This window comes from Cimex lectularius, unplaced genomic scaffold (assembly GCF_000648675.2).
Source record: "Cimex lectularius strain Harlan isolate CLEC.00 unplaced genomic scaffold, Clec_2.1 scaffold106, whole genome shotgun sequence".
Classification (NCBI taxonomy): domain Eukaryota; kingdom Metazoa; phylum Arthropoda; class Insecta; order Hemiptera; family Cimicidae; genus Cimex; species Cimex lectularius.
In genome coordinates this window covers 1098140-1122234 of record NW_019392769.1, presented here as the reverse complement: position 1 = coordinate 1122234, position 24095 = coordinate 1098140, and the positions used below count along the sequence as shown (strand labels likewise).

At 34.0% G+C, this 24095-nt stretch overlaps 1 protein-coding gene across 4 annotated transcripts in view; it reads right to left on the bottom strand.

The window, feature by feature from the left end:
- The window catches only part of LOC106662253, a 124820-nt gene that overhangs the window by 31130 nt on the left and 69595 nt on the right, over positions 1-24095 (bottom strand). For all 4 annotated transcript variants that reach the window (XM_024227555.1, XM_024227554.1, XM_024227556.1 and 1 more), the window contains exons 6-7: positions 11275-11413; positions 2182-2258 (exon numbers count right to left, since the gene is read on the bottom strand). In XM_024227555.1, the coding sequence (XP_024083323.1) occupies positions 2182-2258; positions 11275-11413 (216 nt within the window). The remainder of the gene's footprint in view (positions 1-2181; positions 2259-11274; positions 11414-24095) is intronic.

Below are 24095 nucleotides of genomic sequence, written 5' to 3'. Positions count from 1 at the left end.
ACCGTCGCTGACCACCTCAAGGCGATTGGAAAAGTGAAAAAACTCGAAAATTGGGTTCCACACTCATTAAACGATCGCCAAAAAAATCAGCGCTTTGATGTTTGTGCATCACTTCTTTGTCGAAACAAAAATGACCCATTTCTGGCCAGAATTGTTACATGTGACGAAAAGTGGATTCTGGACAGTGGCTCGACAAAGGAGAAGCTCCAATACATTTTCCAAAGCCCCCAACTCATCAAAAAAAGGTAATGGTTACGGTATGGTGGGCTTCATTTGGTTTAATACACTACAGCTTCTTAAATCCTGGCGAAACCATCAATGCTGAATCATACTGTAACCAAATTAATACCATGCATCAGAAATTGGCAGTAATGAAGCCCTCTTTGGTCAATCGGAAAGGGCCCATTTTGTTGCATGACAACGCTCGACCACATGTGTCACGTGTAACGTCACAAAAATTATTGGAGCTTGGCTATGAAACTTTGCCTCACCCACCCTACTCTCCGGACCTCTCGCCTACTGACTACCATTTTTTTAGACACCTGGACCACTACTTACAACACATAATATTCAAAAATCAAACGGAACTGGAAAATGCATTTATTGACTTTATCAATTCTAAAAATTCTGAATTCTACTCAGACGGAATTAATAAGTTACCAACACGTTGGGAGAAATGTATTGAGAGTATGGGAAATTATTTTGATTAAAGAACATTGCTTTAAAGTAACTAGTTTCTTTTTTTTTGTTTAATACCAAAATCCTGCATTATTTTCCGGACAACCCAATACATGTAAAGAGAACATAGAGGTGAGCCTCAAAAACACTAAAGTAAATATAAAAGAAATAATAAAAGCAGCTATATTTTAATATTTTTAAAAAGATGGTCGGGGATGGAATTCGAGCCTACAGCTCATCATAAAGTTGAAGGAGCTCTACAATCTGATGATGATCGGTAGGGTCGAAATCTGGATCGTGAAACAACTTACTGTGAGTAGAAAAAGATGGAACAACACTCTCAATCCACCATTCTACAGCTATATATCTGAGCGCTGGGAAGTGCGCTGGCAATGTTCCAGCAAGCTACCATGTGCATCTTTACTCGAACCATATCTTCCGGTGTTTCTCACCCTCATACTCCGCTTCCTTTTAAATTGGGTTTTTAAAATTGGAAACGTAAAAGTTTGAGAACTTAATATTAAGTCTTTCCGAAAGGGGAGCACGTCGAAATTTGCATTTTTGTACTGCCTCAATGATCAGCGAAATTATAAGGTACTTTCCGGACAGATAGAAACGTGAATGTTGATCAGTTCTCACGTTCACTTCTCTCACGTCTCCTGTGTGAGCACATGACTCTAATGTTTTGGTTCACATGCAAAAACTGGCCAAGTGTTAAACAATGAAATTAAAAGAAATTGCTCATAAAAGTAGAAATGAAGTGAGATTGGACATCTACATTGTGGTCAATTGACCACAATGTAGATAACACTTCTCTGATAGGGCTTACTTTTTTTGGGAGGGAGTGTGGAACTTTTATTTTTGCTTTTGAGTTCTCTCAGGTTATGGACTAAAATTTTTTATTTTTTATAAAGGGAGTCGGGAAGTTGGTCCTTTTTTTACGGTTAGTTTTTTATTGGGTTTCTTATACATTTTGCATTTCACATACTTTAATCATGCTACAATCTTTTCGATTTATAATTTAAAAAAAAAGAAGAAATTCCATCAAAATAATAATGCAGCAAAAGTGTTTAGAAACGAACAAAATGAAGATTGATTCACGATGTTTTTCGGTTTCAAAAGTTTCATTGATCCGATTGATTGCTAGATAACATATATGTTTGTTAATTGCTGTACATTACACAATAATGATCATAAAGTTTGTGCATGCGATGTATGCAATTATCCATTCTTAAATGATTCAAGAACCTTTGTAAACCATGTTTGCCTAGAGGATATCCCACTCTTAACACGGCGTAATTTTCCTATAGAATTTGTTGCAACATTGCCGTAAAACAGCAAAAAACAAACATAAAAGTTTCGTACTTGTTTAATCAACAGGTTTTTCTTATAAAAAAAATCTTAACAACCGACCTAGACCTCACATCGACACGAGTATACTTGGGTCGGTTCCAGACTCCTGAAACCAGGCTTACCACCGGATAATAAATAAAAAAGGTTTACCGTTTCGTTCATGATGCCCAATTTCGCCGTGACCTGAAGCGGTAAGACGAGAACTTTTGTAGATAACCAAGTTAGATCTGGAAACAAAAAGAAAAAAGTGAATCTAGTTAGATGTTTATCAAAACAATAAATATAACAACCTAATATATTATTTATATGCCAGGTTTGGCACGTAGAATAATTTTGCATAAACAATAAGAGTCAAGATGCTGGTTTGTTCTACAAACAAATATTTGCAATTATATCTGTACCTCCACATAAATCTTCTGCTTTGGATGCTTTAGCTAAAAATCTAGTTTTATCATGCATTTTATTTTATTTTATTTGAAACGGGTTTTACAACAGTAGGGGTCATACCTATGTTTCGGTAGCTAGTGTTTTTGGCAAAGCCCATTTTTAATTATGTTTTTAAGGGTGATGAAGTTTTGTAGTTTCTTTGGTAATTATGGCCATATTTTTTTTACATCCTAGTTGAATGCTATTATTGTGTACGATTTTGTTTGTTAAGACAATTAGAAGGAGCATCTTTTTATTTTTTATATTTAATAACGTTTTGGCAAATATTGTGATAGTCATTTTTCTTTCTGAAGTTGTCGAAGACCAAACGAGTCGGTTGCTATTTACTAACAAAATTGCGTTAATTTTTGCTAATAAAATAAATGGCATAAATTAGTTATGCTTTTGATTTAAAAAAGCCTATTAATTTTCAGTTTGCAGTTACGGAGTGAAGACTATTGAACAAATAAAGACCGAAAATGTTAAAAGAAATGTTAATTTGGTCGTTACTGATCATTTTGGTTTGCCTATCGACACTGGGTATTCACTGTCTATGCGTGCTTAGCCATCCGGAAGACCAAATATGCTTCAGCTTATTTACCCTGGTCAATTGATCGTACAAAACACCACTACAGATTGCGAAATGCCGACAGTTACCTGTAAAAAAATGATCGGTAACGAACAAATTAGAGCAGGAACTCAGCAAACCACAAAAAGACAACTCACAATTAGAAAGTTGTTTGAAAATGGTTTGCATTTATTTTAATTGGATTTGTTAAGAATGATGAAACATCTTGTGTATACTGCGCACATGTATGTTTTACGACACAATTAAACACAGCTAAAAGAAATTATCCCAATCCAACGAAAGACACTGGTATATTTGACTTTCATTGCGATGAATTGTTGATGAGAAAGTTTTGTAATTTTTTACAATTCAAATAAATATTTAATACGGCAGGGCTTTTGAGTGTAAATCCTATATTAACAAAAGCACAATAATTTGGAATTGTGTTAGTTGAAAATGGAAGTTTGAAACAAGAGGAAATAAATTCTGGTTTAATTTAATTATATTGTATCTCACGGGGTCACTCAACTCCTATATCATTTCACCCGGCAAATGTTAAACAATTCTTTTTTTCGGTTTTATTGTTTTTACAATACGTATATTTTTTAAATAAAATTAAAAAGAACCTTTCTTTTCCTTTCATTGGTTGGAAACGTTGTATATGAAAATGATTAAATGAAATAATACATTTTCTTCTTTTTTTTTCTTGGAAAAAACAATCTGATCATAAGTACTTAAGTATCTCGGACAGCATTTTCGAAGAATCATACCAGTAACTTTCCAGATAAAATAAATTAATTGGTTAAGAAGTTAGGCCTGTTTTCTGTAAGAACTAATCTCATGAACTAGACAAACAAGGAACTTCGCAAAATATTGCGCCAAAACTGATCATCTACCATTTCAGCAATATCTATATCGTTTTTTTAAAATAAATGTGAGCCTTATACAGAATTTCTGTGGAAATAAGTTCGGCTCATGATTGGTGTTAAGTTATCTTTTGTTTTCCTTGTACCTGTCCTTTATTTTTCTACCAGAGTGGGTTCATATTATATCGTATATGTTTTGTTTTCGTACGCTTTCTGTAGTATATTTTGTTTTTAGTATTTTTTTTAATGCCAGTTTATTATATAAATTGGGCTGTTAGTTAAAACGAGAATTTGTAACATCAGGATTGTTCGTGGCGTTTTTTGAGCATGAATTTTTTAATCTAAACAAACTGGCTTCAATAAACTTAGCTTTTAGAAGAATACCCAACGTAAATTTGATCAACCTGGGGCACGATCGTCTATCATCCTTTGCCTATTCTCGCTTATTTTGTCTTTCAAATTTGCCAGTAATTTACTGGTTGGTTGTGTTCATTTTTTCATTTTACAGATAATGAATATTTGTTATTGTAACAGTTGTGTGCGTCTGAAGGTGAAAAAAAATTGAAAAACGACCAAACTCAATCAAGTTCATTGTGGTTTTTTGTGAGGTTTGTAAAGTAGAACAGTTGTATTTTCCACAATTTTACCTGAATGATCTAAGGTGTTTCTTGTGTTTTATATTTCTACCAGTCTGTTCCGTGTATATTTCTCAAGGAAAGATAGGGGGTAAAAAAAGCAGCCACTAGGCCTTCTGCACCTCGACCTAAGTAGATCTGTTGTGCTTCTCTATTTTTTTATAACTCACTGGCCAGCTTCATGTAATCAACCTCGTTAACCGTGGCAGTAGCATCTTAGTTTAGAGTCTTTCTTACGGCTTTTCCTCTATTAATTCCAAGAAGCTGCAGCACAAAGACCTACACAAAAACATAAAACATATTCCGCGGTCTCCTCTTTTCGTGGCAATATCTGCACAGCATTTCTTCTATCTGTACTCCTATCCGGTGCATGTGCTTTCTTAAGCAGCAGTGCCCGTCAGGAGTCTAACCAGAATCCTGGTTCTGTTACGGTTCCAGGAATCCCTTTGTAAGCTTTGGGGATGGATGAATTATTGTTTATAAATAATTTTTATTGGATTGGCTTATAAAGTTTCACAGTATATTTTATTGTTTCATGTTAAAGAATTAACAATGAAAGAAAAAAAATTGAAACTTAACGATTTGGCCGGGGGCTACGATAAAATGCCACGTTACCCGGAAGGCTTGATGGTTTAATCTGCCCTTTAATTTCGAAAACACTAGCGTGAGCTCAACAAGAAATCCTGTCCACTGTCCAAGGGGTGGATTTTTACCCCGGTTAGCTTTGCTATAAAATGAAAACCGCCCATGCAAATTATCGTGCTCGTGACGTGATTCGTCCAAAAGGGGGTCGAACAGGAGTTGTATTTCAATAAGTGTTCAAAACAGAGATTTTATCAAAAACAACTAAATGAGAAATAATCTTGTCTAAAACAAATAATTCTAGAGGAGATTAATTAATTAAATCGTTAAAAAACGTTAAGTTCCAACAAGCTGTTATTTAAACTACTAATTAAAAATGTACTGTTATGCCACATTTATAATTATAGCATAAGCTAGGACCGGATTTTTATGCAGTTGCATATTTTGTTTGCCACCAAATACGACCGCGGAAATCAATTATCTATGCGAATCATGTATCTAGAAAGCCGTAGGTTAAATTTTATAGAGCATATTTGTGCATATTTAATGAATATCACATAAAATTGCATATTTGAACAATATCGCATATTTGATGGATTTTTTTACGTAAAATCTAATTTATCACGCAAAATATTTAAAATATTATATTGATTTTCGGAGGGGAGCTTAAAAAAATCTGTAAAAAATTAACAAGTTGACGAAAAGTCGAAAACTGAAACGGTGCACGTCAATCAACTGATGAAGGAAATTGCCCAGAGCCATCAAAATCCAAGAACATAAAGACGTCTGAAGAAGCACAATTTCGACCTTGTACAATCCTAAACTCATTAAATTAAATTTATTAGTTGTATTTCTTATAATATTTATTGATATTTACAAGCTATTAGGTATTTATTGCTGCTAAATAATTATTTACTGCAAGCTATTGTTTACTAATAATATTATTAAGTGAAGAACGCTTCATATTTTACATTTAGCGTTCGATTACAACACTAATGCGCATTAGCGCAATAAAGTTATATAAAAATCCAATTTATCAAACAAACTGTTTATTAAACAACTGGATTCCATCACAAAAAAGAAAATGCATAATTAAATACATTACACCATGAAGCCACATCTCTAATTTTCATCAAATCATTCTACTGCAAGGAACAGTTTCACAAAAATAGTTCATGGGAGAAGAGCTCTCACATGAAATAAAATTGTAAAAAACTCAGAATTATAATAGATTTCTTGTCGCTCGAGGTTTGATACAGAAGATTGCCATGAATGATTGTGTCATGGTGATTTTGCAAAGAGTGTGTTTAGCATCCCAAAACATTTACTATAATATCTCACTTATACCTTAATGCAACCTTGAATGAGAGTTAGTGTTAAAACCTCTAAATTCCTTTGCTACCATATATTAACAATTAAAATTTCCTAAAAACCTAGATCACGGATTATAACAGTTTTGTAAGGAGTAGGGCTGGGGAAAATCCTTTGTAAAATATTTAAACGTCACAGCTCAGATTTTGCTGAACTCCTATTGAAAGGAATAACTCAAATAACGGTGCCCGTATAATTTCTCAATCGGTTTTCCTTTATACAATTCTAAATGCTCGTGACGTACTTCTTGTATTCGGAGCAGCGTCAATTGACAACTTCGTCCCTACAATTAAAGATTGCTGTAGCGTGTGTGATTACACTAGTTCCCTTTTAGTAAAACTTAGAGTTTAGAAGATAAATACAGAAAATAATTAACGTTACGTAATCATAAAAGATCATGATGACTTAGAAAAAAACGACGCTACTTAATGACGAATCAAATAGAATTCACGTCTGTCGTACACTTACCTGTTATCAATTTTTTTTTATAGTAAAACTTCTTACATAAGTGTTTTTATTGACGTTGGAAATCAAATTTGCAAAAATCAAGACGAACCGTGTTCAATTGCCAGACGCACAACGCATTGCGTGCTTGGAATATTCAGAAATCATCGGATTCACTACCCCGGATTCTTTACAGTCATGTTTATTTAACGTTGAAAAATTAAATGAAGAATCCTAAGGTAGGCAATTTCGAAAATATTTCAGAAAGAAATTTTTTTCCAATCATTAGCCCTGACCAACTTTATTAATATTACCTTTATTAATATACTTTATTATTATTTACTGTACTTATATTATTATATTATTTTATTCACATTGTTAATGAGTAATCGCATAATAAAGTTTTTTAAAAATTCTGTTCTTAATTATTTCTAACTTCACCAATTCACTGAAGTCGTGAAGTCCTTCACCGTAATATGTCACGTGGCTTCACGAGTTTGAATCACCTGGTTAGGTCCTTATATATATATATCAAACCTTCATACCAGTCTTTATCGTATGCTTTAACTACAATAAAGAATACAACCGAGAATCTTCCGCTTGGTCACTGACTCTTGTGTTCCTGTGATTCTGGTATGTGTGAGTGGTGCGGTCGTCTAACCATTTAGTAGCTAGTTTTACGATAATCTAGAAATTGCCGCCAATAGAGAATTTGGACTTTTGTTCCGAGCGGCGGTTTAACTGATTTAGGGGGATCATGAGATCTCAGCTAATTGCCATGGCTGGGCCACATATTTACGTCGTAAGGTTGCCTTAATAATGGTCCTGATCATCTGGACTACAGTTTTTCATGGCTATTTCTTGTGAATAAAACCAGCAGTCTGGTCGTATCCACAAGCTTGTTGACGTTTTGGAGTTCTACGATATTAATGTCAGGATCAGGATATATAATTTCTTCTAATGTTTGCTCGTCAGGTTCGGCTTCATTAAGGCTCTAGAGGTTATACATCATGCAGTTAGTCATGCAACACATTATGTTTGCTTTGGATATTTGTGATCCTCTGATTATGAATATATTTAAGAGGTGGCGTATTATCGTTTTTTTAAATAGATAAGAGACGTAATTGATTTTGAAAGCCAGGAAAGTTTTATCTATAAATTGTAACCGAATTTTAATCTTATCGTTATCATTTATGCAGTTTATGAAATATAAAAAAAGGTAAGGAATTAAGTTTATTTTATGTAGATTATCTTGACTTCGTACCGTCTCGTTTATGCTCATATGGCCTCATTTATTATTAAACCTTAACTTTCATTTTTCTTGTGATTCTTTACAATCTTTTGATTACTTAGATCATGACCAACTAATTTATAAGCTAGTTGATTGAATAATTGTGCAAGTCTGCTTGTAGGTCTGCCCTAACGGCGTGCCAAAAAACACTTCTGCAACACTCCAACGTCTTGAGGGTTTAGTATGCGCGGTGTATACTATAAAACCTATTTTAACAGACCTTGACTTTTAAGCCATCATCCTACTATTCATCAAATTCACAGAGTTAGAGAATATATTACTTCAGGTCCCGAACAGAAACCGGAGTACTTATAGATGTTTCTAAAATTTTCGCCAAGATATGACATGAGGGATTATGCTGCATATTCAACCTATTTTTCCTTCTATTATCTGATTATACAATTACATCTCAAGGAGAGATTTTTCGCAGTAACCCAGGGATCAGAGACTTTTGAAATGAAGATAATGCTTGCCGGTATACCAAAGGGTCAATATGAATGTACTTACTGCTACATACGCAGAAGTTACTGCCATATTAACAGTTCTTCTACTTATGTTACTAAACTACATGTTGACATTTGCAAAATGGAGCACCTTTTGGGAAAGGAAAATTAACCCTCAACTGGTTTTCGTCCATCCAAAATGTTTTTACACTAAATTACAAGATCAAACTAACACATAAATACACAATGCCCCCGTTGTCAGGTAGAAAGAATATATAAGAAATGTCTTAAATGATTAATCCAGAGCAGCTGCCACAAATCTACTGGTTATTTATAATATATATACAGTTGTAAATATGAACTCATGGAGTATAAAAAATACGATAAAACATAACCATGCAAAAAATTACACTCTCTGCCATTTGTGCACATATTCTGCATCAATTCTGTCAACGTGTAGAATCTAGACAACGTCTTACTTTATCATTTTTATTGTATACAATTAACATATTTATAAAGAAGGAAAAGAAAAATCTTTTGTTTTGGATGGTTTTTTGCAAGCAGTTTCTGTGAAGAGATATTTCTGTAACAGAGTCAACGGGGCACCAATTATACTAAACCCGCAACACGCTTGACTGTTGCGGAAGTGTTGCTGGCCACGCCGTTAGGGCAGACTTAGGTTGCCTATCTAACCAAATTAACTAGTTGATAAATTAATTGTTTATGATTAAAGTAATCAAAAGATTGTAAGAAAGAATTAGAAGACTGAAAGCTAAGGATTAATATAAATCAGGCCATATGGTTATAAAATAGACTAAGTTCATTACCTTTTTTTTATATTACATAAACTGCATAAAGGATAAAGATATAATTAAAAATCATAATAATAAATCATAATATTAAATATCATAATAATAATCATAATCATTAAAATGATAAGGTAAATTCAATTATATATATACCAAATGATATAATTTCAATATAATATAAATTTCCACCTAATTTATTTAAATCAAAATCCATAAAAAGACAGATAATACGCCACCTCTTAAATATATTCTTAATCAAAGGATCAAAGATATCTAAAGCAAACTCGATATGTTTGTATGTGGTATGAGTAACATCTAGACTCTTAATGAAGCCGAACTTGACGAGCAAACAAAAGAAGAAATTGTATTTCCTGATTCTGACATTAACATCCTAGAATTGCAAAAGACCAACAAGCCTGTGGATACGACCAGATTGCTGATCTCTGCTCAGGGAATTGCCTTGGAAAGCTGTAGTCCAAATGACCAGGATCATTAATTACGACTGGCACAAACATGGCAAATAGCTGAGATCATCATGATCCTCCTAAATTATAAACCACCACTTGGAACAAAAGACCAAATTCTTGAGAAGATTTTTAAAATTTGGAAAACCACCTACTTAAAAGGCTAGACGACAGGCACTCTACAATTGACCAGAATCACAGAATGATAAGAGAAACTGAACAAGCCAAAAATTTTCGGTTGTATTCTTTAATGTATTTCAAGTATCTACAAATGTTGCAAGTATGTTGTTGTTTCTGATTTTTCCGTAGCTAATTTTGACATTCTCTCAACCTTTTTAATAGTTATCATGAGAACATACAATTCACTTATGAAGTTGAAAATAGGGGCTCTATTCCCCTCCTAAACGTGGAAGTGATCAGGGGTCCAGTGGGCACATTGATACATAGGTAGAATACAAAAGAAATTGGTTCGGACAGACATTTCAATTATTTTTCTTCTTTTGATCATAAACAGAATTTTACCCATAATTTGATATATAGAATTTTGGCACTAAGTACATTCTTCTGCAGTAAAGTTGAACAGCGAGCTATCCCAATTTTAAGAAATAATAATTGCACAAAGATGGTTAATAGATTGTTGGACAATAATTCAAGGAAATGAACCTTCATCCGCTCGCGTGGAGGCCAGATTGGGCGCATTCTTTCGTTTTTTCGTATTATAAAAATTAATTAGTATTCTCATGTTCGACCATCGACCACCAAGGGGTTTACGACTTCTAGCTCCAACCTGTGATCCAGATTATTCGTTACTTCAATTTTAAGGTACAGAATCAAAATTGTTAATCCAGAGTTCTCCCTATTACGTCCTACGATAATGTATTGTGAAAGAAAATAGAAAAAATAATTTAAAGTTAGACATCAGTCTGACTAGTATTTAATTTAAAATTGGATCATCGAAGGGTGAAACCATAATTTTTCAAATACGATTAATTCATTATGCTTAATTAAATAATATAAAATATTGGAGAAATAAAAAAATATCAACGCGAAATATTTTGATGAAAATAATAATAATAGCTTAAACCTGATGAATTATTTAATTTCTCACCTGTCACATTATTAACTCAAGCTCTATTAACAACTAGAACTTCATAATGAAAAAAAAATATATGAACTGATAGACCCCTGGTCGTTACGTTTCTAAAATTTTGCAACCATTTTTTCTCAGTTTTGTTTGTATGTTTGCGTAGTATTACTTAGTACAAACTTAATTCCTCTGTCGTGTGTTACAAAAATCAATCAATGTTAACTAGTATTTTATAAAATTAATTTTTAAAAACTTACATATGAGTATGATCCTTAAGTCCGTCGTGAAGTCCTTTATATCCATTGTAAGCCTGAATTCCGACGTCATATCCGATTGTATCAGATCTGCCCTCCCTGCGGTCGGCATGCAAGCCCAGCCGACGAGCATTTGATCGCCCTGCAAAACCAAGGAAAACAATTCTGTAGGGCCGTAAATATAATATATAGTCGGGCAATTTTCAAAGTAATAAACCGTAATGGATCGGCCTAATAAGAACGAACAAATATTTACGTCGAAGATGCAACCATGTACAAGATAGGCGGAGAAGAAAATAAATGTAAAATGAGATCATTTTTTTGTTTGGATATGGCAGAGCTATTGCCATAAAACTCCCATATCCAGCGGGGAAAATAATTTCAACAATTCAAATTATAAACGTCAGGCGATTTTAACCTTCTAATTGTCTTCTAATTGCACCCCGTTCCTTGAACCCTGGATTCCGGGAAAACTTTATGGTTTCTGTTGATCGAGGAAAAAGAGGAAGTTAAACGATTTTTTTTACAGTAACACTTTCAATACATTACAAACCATTCAATTGACCTTTTAGCTTTTCCTAGGACAAGCCAATCGCCCGGTGTAAAACCTGATGTGTAACTTTTACAACACGATTCTAGCAAATGGCACATCTGTATTCGTACTGGAAACAGCTTTACTTTAACGATTTCTGAAACCCGCCATAAACTATTTAGCTGGTACTGGCTAAAACTAATTATGTGCAAGGAAATTCAATTTAGCTTTTTATTTTGCCCACTGACATTTACTGAGGTGGAGTACGAGATAAAAAAGTAATACTTGGGATGTGAAAACATTTGCTTTTAACTACTATATTTTCATGTAGCTGCGTTAGATGGAGTAACTGGAGACAAATATCATCATTTTTCTTGCTGTATTTCGAAAAACTAAATCTTCGAAGATTGTTTACTTTCCAACTTATGGAGGAGAATGAGGTTACCACGTTGTCCGATCCATTAATTACCATTGCTTGGAGGTGACACAGCCTAAAAAGTTGGCAATCTTACGTTTTCCTTATTTGGTGATCCATTCAAAATAAGTGATTCCAACTTTTGTTATTAGTTATATAAGAGTTAGTACAAAAATGATAGAATGGTTTTTCATTTCCATATGAATTTTTTAAGCCAATTTATTCCTTTTAATTTCTATTCATTTTCAACAGCCAGCCAAGTTTTGGTCATTGTTTCTTGATTATTATTTATTTCATAATTATGGGGTAAAAATTGAAAGTTTTCATATTTTTTTTCATCTCAACTAAAAACCTTAATTAATTGTAAAGTATTAATTGGTCAAGCGGACCACGAAATTAGTGAATTAATTTTCATATTATAATAATAAAGGCTATTAATACCCAATTTTATAGGTTGATTATCTGAACAAACGAAGTTTTATTGATTTTAATTAAAAAAGGATTAAGTAACAGAAATAAATTCATGGCTCAAATGAATCTTGGTTTTCTTTTATGGATTACAAATAAACATAAAAGTCGCTCGAAAAGGGAGTAACTAGGCTGGAAACATTATCTTGTAGATAATCTTTCCTAATGGATAAGGTTTTTCCCAATGTGAAATAATTTTCCTCTCAAACTTTTTTCTGTTAAACCATTTGAGAAAATTCAAGTCAGCAGAAAGGACAATATCAAAGCATAATATTACCGACATTCGTACCGTTAGACAAAACGTTGCTTCATCGATAGTTAATTTTGGTTTAAAGATAGACTGTAAGTTTTATGCATTCATGAGCACAAAAATAGAACAATTTTTTCCTTATCAAAGGGCAAAAAACCGTTTGGAATTGCTTTCGTGTGGGTTGGTGAATTTTACAAGATGCCGAATAGAGAGAAGAAAGAAAAGAGCATAACTACCCTTAGACACGAGAAAGTCTTGCGTGTTTCTTTTACATTCATACAGCGAAAGAATATATTTTCTTTACAAGTTAATTACTACGTTGGTTCCTCTAATTAACGGATTTAAATTTAATTTATTTTGGCCATGTCTATCAAGCTATTAAGGTTTTACCTTCAAGGCATTGAGTTCGCGTCCTATCCACAAAATATATAATTAATAAATCAGATGAATAACGTAAATTAAAAATTTAAAAAAGTATGTATAAATCTTATTCCAAGTCGTTTTGATTTATGATTTTTTTTCGAGCAATGCTACACGTTGAAAGATATATAATTTGATTAAAAGATAAATAATGTTACAGGGTAGGTAAAGGGGAGTAATGATACAGTCCTTGGCAATGTTTGAACTGAGTCGGTCTTCAAAGAAATTTGAAACGATCTATAGATCTATAGAAAAAAATCATAAACCAAAACGAACTTGGAATAAGACTTATACATACTTTTTTAAATTTTTTATTTACGTTATTCAAGTTAAAGTATCAATTAAAAACTTAACTATTTATTTGTAGACATCTTTTAGATTGTTTTGACATGAAGATGACCTTAAATACGTTAAAAGTTTGGCAGATAACAATTGAATTTGTTTTTCTTCCAGACCATACCGAAATTAAAAGGTAAAAACCGTTTCTTCTGATTCTTGCAAGAGAATCAATTCAGACAAGTAATATTTTATTTTCCGTTTTAACTGCGGTAATAAAGCAGTAGCCATAAGGAAACGCAACGGAAGCTTTTTATGTTTTTAATATTGCAGACTAGCAAGTACTTACAACATGCCGGTACATCCGGAAAATGTGCTTGTTTAATGAGATGATAAATTTTTTAAATGGAATTTATTAATTCAACTTGCAACATAACCTCCAACGTTGTATATTTTATAAAGTTATTTTAATAATACGAATGCGCAGCCATGATGGATGATCTCGTACGAGCGACTTATAAATGTTTCTCAAATTATTATTCATAATTTTAAACATTTAATTTTTATTAGAAACCTTGTAAATCAAGGATATTTTTTCTGAACAATTTTCAATGCGATTAGTCTAACACTAATAAACAATAACTGGGGCGTCGGTTGCCACATCGGTTTAGCCGTTGATAGCGCTCATCATTGTAAAGTAAAGATCCCAGGTTCGAATCCAGCGGCCCTGCATTCGTACCCGGCATTCTTACAAATGGGCTTTTTTTCCAAAACCCTGAGGGTTTATATGACCTCTGCTGTTGTGAACCCTCGTAAAAAAATTAATAAATCTACTAGGTTCGTGGTCCGCTTGACCAATTAATATCTTAAAATTAGTTAAGGTTTTTCATTTGAGATAAAAAGGTCACAATAGCTCAAGTGGTAGAGCAGCGGCGTATCAAGCCGAAGATCATGGGTTCGAATCCCGCTCGTGCCACTGACTTTTTTATCTCAACTGAAAACCTTAATTAATTATAAATAAATCTATTAGGTTTCGTAGTCCGATTTTCCAAATAAATTCTTTTCAATTAATTAATCATTAATTAAGGTTTTGTTTGAGATAAAAAAAGTCAGTAAAACGTGTGGTCGAATCCCGCTCGTGACACTGACTTTTTTGTCTCAACCAAAACCGTAACTAAATAAAAATAAACGATAACATAATGAAATTCTTGTTAAAATTAATAACCCTGTCGAAAATCTTTGTGCTTGAATTTTCTTATAACTTTACTATTGTTTTAAAGCTTACATACTTACAATGTTCAAAAGATTATTAAATGTTTTACTATGTAACATGTTTCCAGTTGATATTATACTATTCAATAGACAAAAGGCACAGACAGTGTTAAAATTAATTAGAAAATGAATTAATATCATTGATCATTTGAGTTTAATATTTACATTTCTATGGCGTAGAGGTAAAAAACACAATCACTAAAAATTTGTGTACGTAGAAATTAACTTTCAGTTTAGAAATTTTGAGGAAAATCAAAATTTTAGTAAAAGATAAATTATTCAGAATGGTTCAAAAATTCAAGTTCAAGTAACGTGAAAAATAGTTTTTTCCTTAAAATGACTACAATAATTTCTTCGATTTGTCTTAAATTGGTTATAATTGTTCCTAATAAAGGTTTGTATTTGTAACTGTTAATACTCTTCACACCCCCTGAAACATTCAGACGGAACTAAGGCCAGATCTGATGAGTTCAAAGCACAATGTCTGGCTCCGCAATTCTCAATTTGAACATTGTCATTCTCTCAAACCTCTTTTCCGCTGAAGAATTCAGAGCAAACGAAGTCGAGCAGGTCATTCAGTATCTACCAACAAATATAAGCCCTGACTATTAAGTCACCTTCAAAAAAATCCTTCTTCAATTTCCCGGAAAATCAATAGTTGTTATTACTCTCCTTGCAATATAGTACTGCCTACCACCTACTCTCCTATTCTTTGGAAGTTCATGATTCCTAAAAATCTCAAGCCTACTCATTTCCCTAACTCTTACAGACCAGTTTATTTCAACATCCTTGGAAAAATCCTAGAAAAGCTCCTTTTAGTCAGACTTCCGAATTTTCATACGTCTGCTCACCAGGCGCATTTCCGAGTCATCTCTACCTCCATAGAGCTGAAACAGTATTTCCTTGGTTTATTTGGGGATATCGCTTAAGCTTTTGAACGAGTTTGGCACCTGGGGCTGCTGTGTAACTCTTTCTTAAATCGTATCTCCTTTCATTCTTTCCAATTTACCCAAATATCCTCTTCTTCCTCCCCTTATCCTGTCCGAATAGAAGCCCTACAAAGCATCACATTTGCTTCTATATTATATAAGGCTGTGCTGGGAGGGATGGTAGAAAAAATAACATTCACCTTCGCTAACGATACATCCCTTTTGTCTCCTTCCAAAGATATTAATATCTACAGGTAGACTGCAAGAGATACGAGCAATACGTATCCTAAAAACCAACTACTAGCCCTTGAGTTTTGGTTCCATAATACAAAGCAATTTCAACAATCCGAATATACTTTGCCTGACATGAAACCTCATATACTCTACTAGAGCGTACAGGCTGCATATACATAAAATGTTGAACAGACTAAGCCAAAAACGATACAGACTAACATAACTAAACAAGAAGAACCTCTAATACCTTACTCGCCACTATATGAACGTACTGAATTGAACTATACTGCACAACGAAATGTTCCAACTTTAACTTTATCCAATTCTTACATTTTAAAACCCTGAGAATAGTTAAAGCTCCCGATCCCATTTTTCAAAGACTCAATCTCGATATCGGAAATTTTTATTCCATCACAATCCTTCAATTTTTCTTCCCAATAACCCTCGCTGGACCACTAATATTCATGTCTGACATGACTATTTATGATTGTATGTGAATGTTTTTTTACAAATTTTCTGCAGTTTTAGACATAGTCATAACCAGATTAGATAATAGCCCAAAGCTTTTGAAATTACAAATACTTACGCCATCAAATTACTGTCAAACTTTACATTTTATTTAACAATAATAATAAGGTGGGCCAATCCCCCGCAGGTGTCCGTTATGCAGAGAAAGGTTGCTCGATGTGTTCCACATAGTCAAAACGAGTCGTGCCTTGGCTCCCGACAGGGCGCGAGTAGGCATGCCTCCAGATTTAAAGAGGGTTCTCGGACAGAGCGGCGAGTTTCAGGGTCCTCTATTCCTCTTTTTAAAGGAATTGGGAATTTTTTATTGTATATAGAAGTTAAATTATGTGTTTTATGTTTCTGTGTCTTGTATGAGTGAATGTATGTATTGGTGTGAATAGGGAGGGGCTGATGGCGAAGTAGCTTCTCCATCGCCCCTCAAGTTGCTTGCGTGACTTGGATCTACGGCGGAAAACTTTTAAAGTACCCCATCGACCCCACATTAGAGTAGTTTATTATAGTGAACACGTAGATGGAGGAATATCGAGTGCTCCACTACCAAACTGTTTGAGTACGATCAATATATATAGGTATGAATGTATTTATTGGTGTGATTGTGTATCGAGTGTGTAGCGGTATTAAGCTAGTGCTTCGGGGCTGAAATGACCTAGCTATCCGTCAAAAAAAAATGTCTTCAGTTTTTTGCTTACAGATTATTTTTATGCCTATAAAGGCTAAAAGCATGACAAGAATGAAGCCCGACGTCGACATTTTAAATACTTTCCTAACTCTTCACCCTCGGATAAGGCTAAGATGAATCCAAACAATTCCAATCGCTGGAGTTTCTCCCCCTCTCTCTTGCTTCTTTGAATAGCTACACGACTTATCGTAAAAAGAAGTACGTGATTCCTCGTAGGGAGAATTTAATAACAGTCATACTAAAGTCTTTCCCGGATATCAGTCAAAACAGGACAAAAAGCTCGTTTCTTTTGAAAAGCCTTTCTCGCTAAATCGTCACAAAACCTCGTCCGAGAAGAAAGGGTGCCGTTTATTAATTAGAGGAAGGGCTACCGATTGTCGCTGGGCTTTGTTTTTTTAAATTAGCCCAATTAGACGAGGGGAAAAATGGGTACTCGCCTCACATTTTAAAAGCTTTTCCCTTTAACAGAATAGTTTCCGCGGAATAAGCGGATTATACAATTTTCCCAAGTGGAAAGAGAAAGACACCGAGCAGATGGAGATCGCTCCTCGGGAAACTGCGGATTTATAAGCCTTTTAGGATATAATAACAATAATTACGCGAGGGAAAAACAGAATCAAATAATTTAGGAACAGGTTATAGCTCAATTATTATGTATTATATACAGAGGTTATATTCATTATCAGTTTTAGTGCACAACTCCGTTTTCTTAATTATACTTTCAAGTCAATTAGAACCATTTAAACGTATTTAAGATAGGGTAATGCTACAAATTAATACATAATAACTAAACACCACTAAGAAGGGAGCTACGGACGTGGGATCATTGTTTTAAATGAAAAGTTTTTTGTGATACTATCAAAAAATTTAGACACGCTACCGAGTTTTCTTGCTTATAAGCCGAGAAACAAATATTTTAAGTATTTTAAATACTTTTTTAATGGGCTTATTTCTTTGTTGCGCATATATTTTAACTTTAATATCACACACATATTGCTGAGTTTGATGAATTTCAATTATTTATATTAGATTTTGTGCCTTACTTTTAATAATATTTCGTATTAAAAAGGGTTGTCCAGTTTAGTATTTAATTACATGAGAATCCATGAATACCAAAGCTTCCACTTAATAGGACGAGGAAAGCTAACGTAAAACGCCCCATTAAAATGTTTATGCAAATTTCCTTTTCCTAGAAATATCCTGTAAGGTTTTCGGTGTATTGTAAAGGAGAAAAGGGTTTACAAACATCACTAGCAATTTATTAACGATTGAATTGAATTTCCACGGCAACGCTTTCGTTCTTGTATTACAAGATGTTTAACATTCGCAATAAAAAAATTTAATTTAAAAAGAAGTCTTTGATGTGGTCTGTATCAACATGGGACCGACTGGGAATTTTGTGGCCTCTTTTATGTAAACATAGTCAAAATGTAACGAGCTATTCTATAAGAAAAAAATTTTATGTTTGTCTTTTGTTAAAAGAAAGTACTTTCCTGCCATTAAAAATTTACGATTGACTTGTGACAAAAGGAATAACGGGTCTTTCTGTTGGAAATCTGTTATGTTCCGTGCCCCGAAACCCTAACTCAGATGTGACAGATATCGTACGGACTTATCATCCTTCTTCCTTATCAAGATGACCGGTACTGAGAAACCACATTGTATTGTTAACATTATTAACTATTTACCCGCTCTGAGAACTTGGGTTTGACGACCTGGCGAGAATAGGCGGACCCAGACATGGGGCGACATTTCTGACATCAATTCGCCGTTACGCCGTTAATTGAAAAGTTACAACAGATAAACAGCGTTGACTCAGTTTAATATAATAGATATTGTATCAGTTAACATGATTAAAACCCCTTCGGGTAAAAAGAACTTTCAGGTAGTCACCGCTTGTGATTATAATTATAGTCTGGATGATGACAATCGTAACATAGACTGCTACACAGATGGATCACTTATCAAAGGTAGAGGGAGTGGTGCAGGAATCTACATACCAAAATTAGGAATCAGCAACTCCTCCCCTCTTGGCAATAATACCTCCGTTTTTCAGGCGGGAATCTGGGCCATCAATGTGTGTTGTAGAACACTTATAGAAAATAAAATTAAAGGAAAAGATATTAGAATTTTTTCTGAAAGTCAGGCTAGTCTTAGGGCATTACATTTTTGTCAACCGTCGTCAACCTCACGACTGGTGGAGGAAACTATAGATCTTGTCAATAGGATCTCTTTCAGGTTTGAGAACATGGTAACCCTTATTTGGATACCAGCACGTAAAGGACACCATGGCAATGAAAAGGCAGATGGCCTAGCCACAGAAGGTTCTATTCCCACAACCGGTATTACTTCACTCTATGAGCACAGCGAAAGAGAGTATTAATAACTGGGGCATGAAACAATTCCTTAGGGAGTGGAATTTATCCCCCGGACACAGGCAATCGAAAGAGTTTGTTAAGGCGATCAAACCAGCAGAATCGAAATGGCTATTCTCTATCTCAAGGAAGGGAATTAGGAGGCTGATAGGCTCTGACGGGCCACTGCCCACTGAGAAGACACCTCTTCGTAATGGGTATCCTACCAGATCCCTTTAGCCGTTTTTGCGAAATAAAAGAAGAAACGCCAAGGCACTACCTTGCAGAGTGTGATAGGTCCGCTAGGTCTAGAATTGAAACTTTTGCAGGAGAGGACATCACTAAATCACTCCCCGAGATTAAATGATCCAAAATCTTGGGGTTTGTGAACAAGTCCAAGAGGTTTATGCAGGACACGTGAACCGACCAAGTCCCGGACCCATTGGGGATGGGGTACGAGTCTACCCAGTCATTTAACCCCTCGGGTCTTGGTCGCCCGCCCTGCGTAATATATATCCTAGGACCAAGTTCTTTCTGGGTTCAATCATCATGGCAGTCAAGTTTCAAAACAAAATAATAATAGACTTTGTCTATTTCATTCCGTCCTCTAAGGTCCTTAACAACAGTGCCCTGAATCTCTACGACTCTGACCACGCCATATTAGCGTATCAAAAAATACGTGTTATCTATGAATTGTTAATTACCAAATAAGAACACTTAAAGCGTTTATGCAGGACACGTGAGCCGACCAAGTCCCGGACCTTTTAGGGATGGGGTACGAGCCTACCCAGGCTTTTAACCCTTCGGCTCTTGGTCGCCCACCCTGCATAATATATATATATATANTATACATATCAGTTAACATGTTTGCCAGACTCAATCAATAGTTTAGGAATGTCTAATAATGCACCCTTGCAGTACTCTAAACAACTCTAAATTATTTTTGAATCTTGAAACAACGAGCAGAGAAATCGAATTGATGGGAAAGGGGAATTTAAAATGGGATGAGTATTAAAACTTGTAAAAGGATTCTTTCAAGGATTTTGGATATTACTTGGAGAAGGCTGACAAGTCTGTAGGAGGATATATGGCTTGGAGATTCGTGGGATTTAGATGTGAGAGTGATTATGAATATTTATATACTAGAGTGAGAGGTTTGTAAGATTAAATTGTATATGATAGTAAAAAAAAAAACTACTATCTTCTGTGGGTTTTGGAGGATTATGGGACAAGTTTGTGAGAATTATAAGATCGTGTGCGGGGGATTTGTGAATGTGGTTAGAAAGGTTTAGTAAAGGTATAAAGAGGAAGTGAAATACCAAAATTTTATCTTACTTGCTGTTAGTGATGTCTAATTTTTATATCAGGATTAAGAATAAAACTGAACTGAAATTAACTAAACATAAAAATACATCGGTCGTTGGCCTGCAGAGGTTATACCAGGTTACGCATAGGTCACACCACGACCACACATAGGAACCTCCTAACGACGAATAAAGAGTGCAAAGAAAGAACTTCGACATCCCGCATGATCCAATATCTCCGGGCTATAAATATTATCATTTGTTTCTAGATAGTTGTAGGTTTATATTGGCGTTATTTATTGGAACGAATGTTTTTGTAAGAGCCCGGACTCATTAATGAGAAAGATATATCATCACGAAGATATACATATGTACATGTATATGTGAAGAGTATATGAGTATGAATTATAAGTTTTTATTAATGACATATGACAGATTAAAACTTATTGCAACGATAACGTGATGTGATGATTGTTCTTAATTATTGGAGGTTGTTTTGGCGGTGCAATTAGATCTACCGGTTTTTACTCTGTTCTTATATTTATTGGCTGGTTGGCTGCGACCGGGTTGGTGGCCCTCTTGGTACCCCCTAAATGGCAACCCTCCACATGTTGTTGCACACGAGCTTGAAAGTCCGGTGGCTAATGCGGAAACGTAAAGCAAAAAAAAATTATTGGCCGACGTTTTGTCCTTTCTTTTTCTAGGAGGAACTTAAACGCCTTGAAACAATAATCTGTTACATTAAAAAAATATATATTTGGCCAATTCAATATTTTATAGAACTATACGCTTTTTATTCACGTTCAAATATATGTGTCGTGAGAATATATTCATTAAGTTTACCATTGTCTTATTTTCTTTATAATGTATCAGGCAAACTGTGTTTAATTTAATTTCGTATATTTAAATAATTTTGTAAATTACTTAAATCAAAGAGTATTATACTTTACGAATTAAGCAGGAATAAACATAAAATGCTGTGTTCTTGAAGTTTTTAAGATTAATTATTCCCTTTATCTTTTCACTTTCGTCTAAAATATTATTAAAAATTCAGAGGATTTAAAATGCTTACGTCATTACGTATTCATTAAAAAAAGCTTTCATCTTTTTACACTAAACGTACTTTCACATTTTAAACTAAACAAAATAACGGCATATTTTTGTAAATAAAACAATCTAGGTGTTGTGCGTGAAAAATATGATGTATGGGAAATGGTTCCTGGTTTATAACAGTTAATCCCGCCGAAATCACGAATGATATATCATAAAAGAAAATTAAAATGACATTTCAACAATAAAGACAATCTAAGTGATTTATTGTCTGTCGATCGCCGATTTTTTGTGCTGTCTTTATTAATTAACATCGTTGATTGAAATATCTACGATTGCTGTAAAAATCGTTCAGAAAAAACCCTCAAAACAGACCTGTGTCCGTATTGAAATTTGTAATAGATGGCTGCCTGTTAGAATAATTCATCAACGACTAACAGCCGAGTAATCAATTATTGAAATTGCCTCCCTAAAATCGAAACTATCTGGAATCCGGCGGTCGTTCGCTTGTAACACGAGGCGCATTCGGAGTTTTGCATTATCGGGGGTGGATTCTGGGAACGGCCTGGGTAAAAGGTACTCCGGAATGCCCAACGACCGCAGTTTCGACCATGATTTATACCAAGGGTTGATAAACTTGTCAACCCCACGCCGTTTAATTATATGTCGTATACGACATCAGTAGTCACGGGATCTGCTGACTTTGCATATCTAATAGTTGAAGTTGTTACTGTATAAATGAAAATTACTAGAACAGTGACAATTCGTATTATATTGTGAGATTTTGTCGAGAGTTTGTACATGTAGTTTGGTCGTCTTTGGGAATAATTGTCTATCCATCCTTGTTGGTTTGGTTTGTCAGACACATTGTAACATTTTTACATCTTATGTGTTGGGTCGGATTATCTTAATACAATTAAATCAATTGTCGGTGATTTAAAACAAACTAAGTCTAAGTTATTAGTTATTAGTTATTAGTTCTGTTTGTCCACATCGATTATTGTGTTTATTGGTTCGTTTTATTTTGTATGTTAAATAGTGTTTTATCAATGAATTATGTATTCGTAAATTTCTTCTTTTTGACTTTGTTTTGGTAGTATTTCTAAGTAATCATTATTGTTGTTACTATTATAAAGTACGTTAAAGAAAATGATCTCAAATGGAAAAGATCATACTTACCAGGTTGTGCCTAGCCCATAACAAGGTCATACACGAATAACTTCTACGGGGTGAGACCACGTGGGTGCTTGTTGTGGGGATAAATCATTTCGGTAAAGCACATAATAACAAAAGAGTATAGAATATATACATAAGTATATACTCGTGGATAATGATAGACTGCAAAGAACTAAGTCTGCAAAGAAAGACATATGACGAAATGACCTATGGGCGGACTTGGGGCACAGCAGCAGGCACAAATTGCTTATCTAATATCTCAGGATTACAAATTTCTATTTAATTATACATAGAACAAATGTATTTGCGTGAATGGAGTGACATACTCCCAATTAGCCCGAGGAATATCGAGTAATGTGAGCTATTGTGAATGAACTGTGGTGTTTGCATGTAATTTAGTAGAGAATGAAAGGGTTTATTCCGAATTACCCCTAAGGATATCGAATACTCCAGGTTAGTGTGAATTTAATTTATTAACGTGAATCTATGAGCTTATTCCCAATTACTCCGAGGAATAGCGAGTACTGTGTGGTAGAGTAAATGCTAAGCAGGCTATCATGTTTTATCTTGTTTTTGTGCATTTATGTTTGTTGTGTTGTTTTATCTAAAATTAAAGAAGCCTTGAGGCATATCATACAACATCATAAACTGACTGGAAAACCAGAAAAATAAATTGGTACGATTAAAACGCGTAAAAGACAAGAAAAGAATTTTAATTCTTTTTCCTGTCAAATTAACCTTTTATAATTTCAAATTAGGCCTTGTTAATTGTAAATTAACCCCTTTTTTAAACACAAAATGAACTAGGAAATAATTTGAAATGTAAACACATAAAGTAAAATTCCTGCATTTGAAAAAAAAAATAATTTGGCTCTTAGAAGACAAAATGAAAAGTAATGAAAAATAATATTAAAATTTTTGTAAAATTAAATATAAA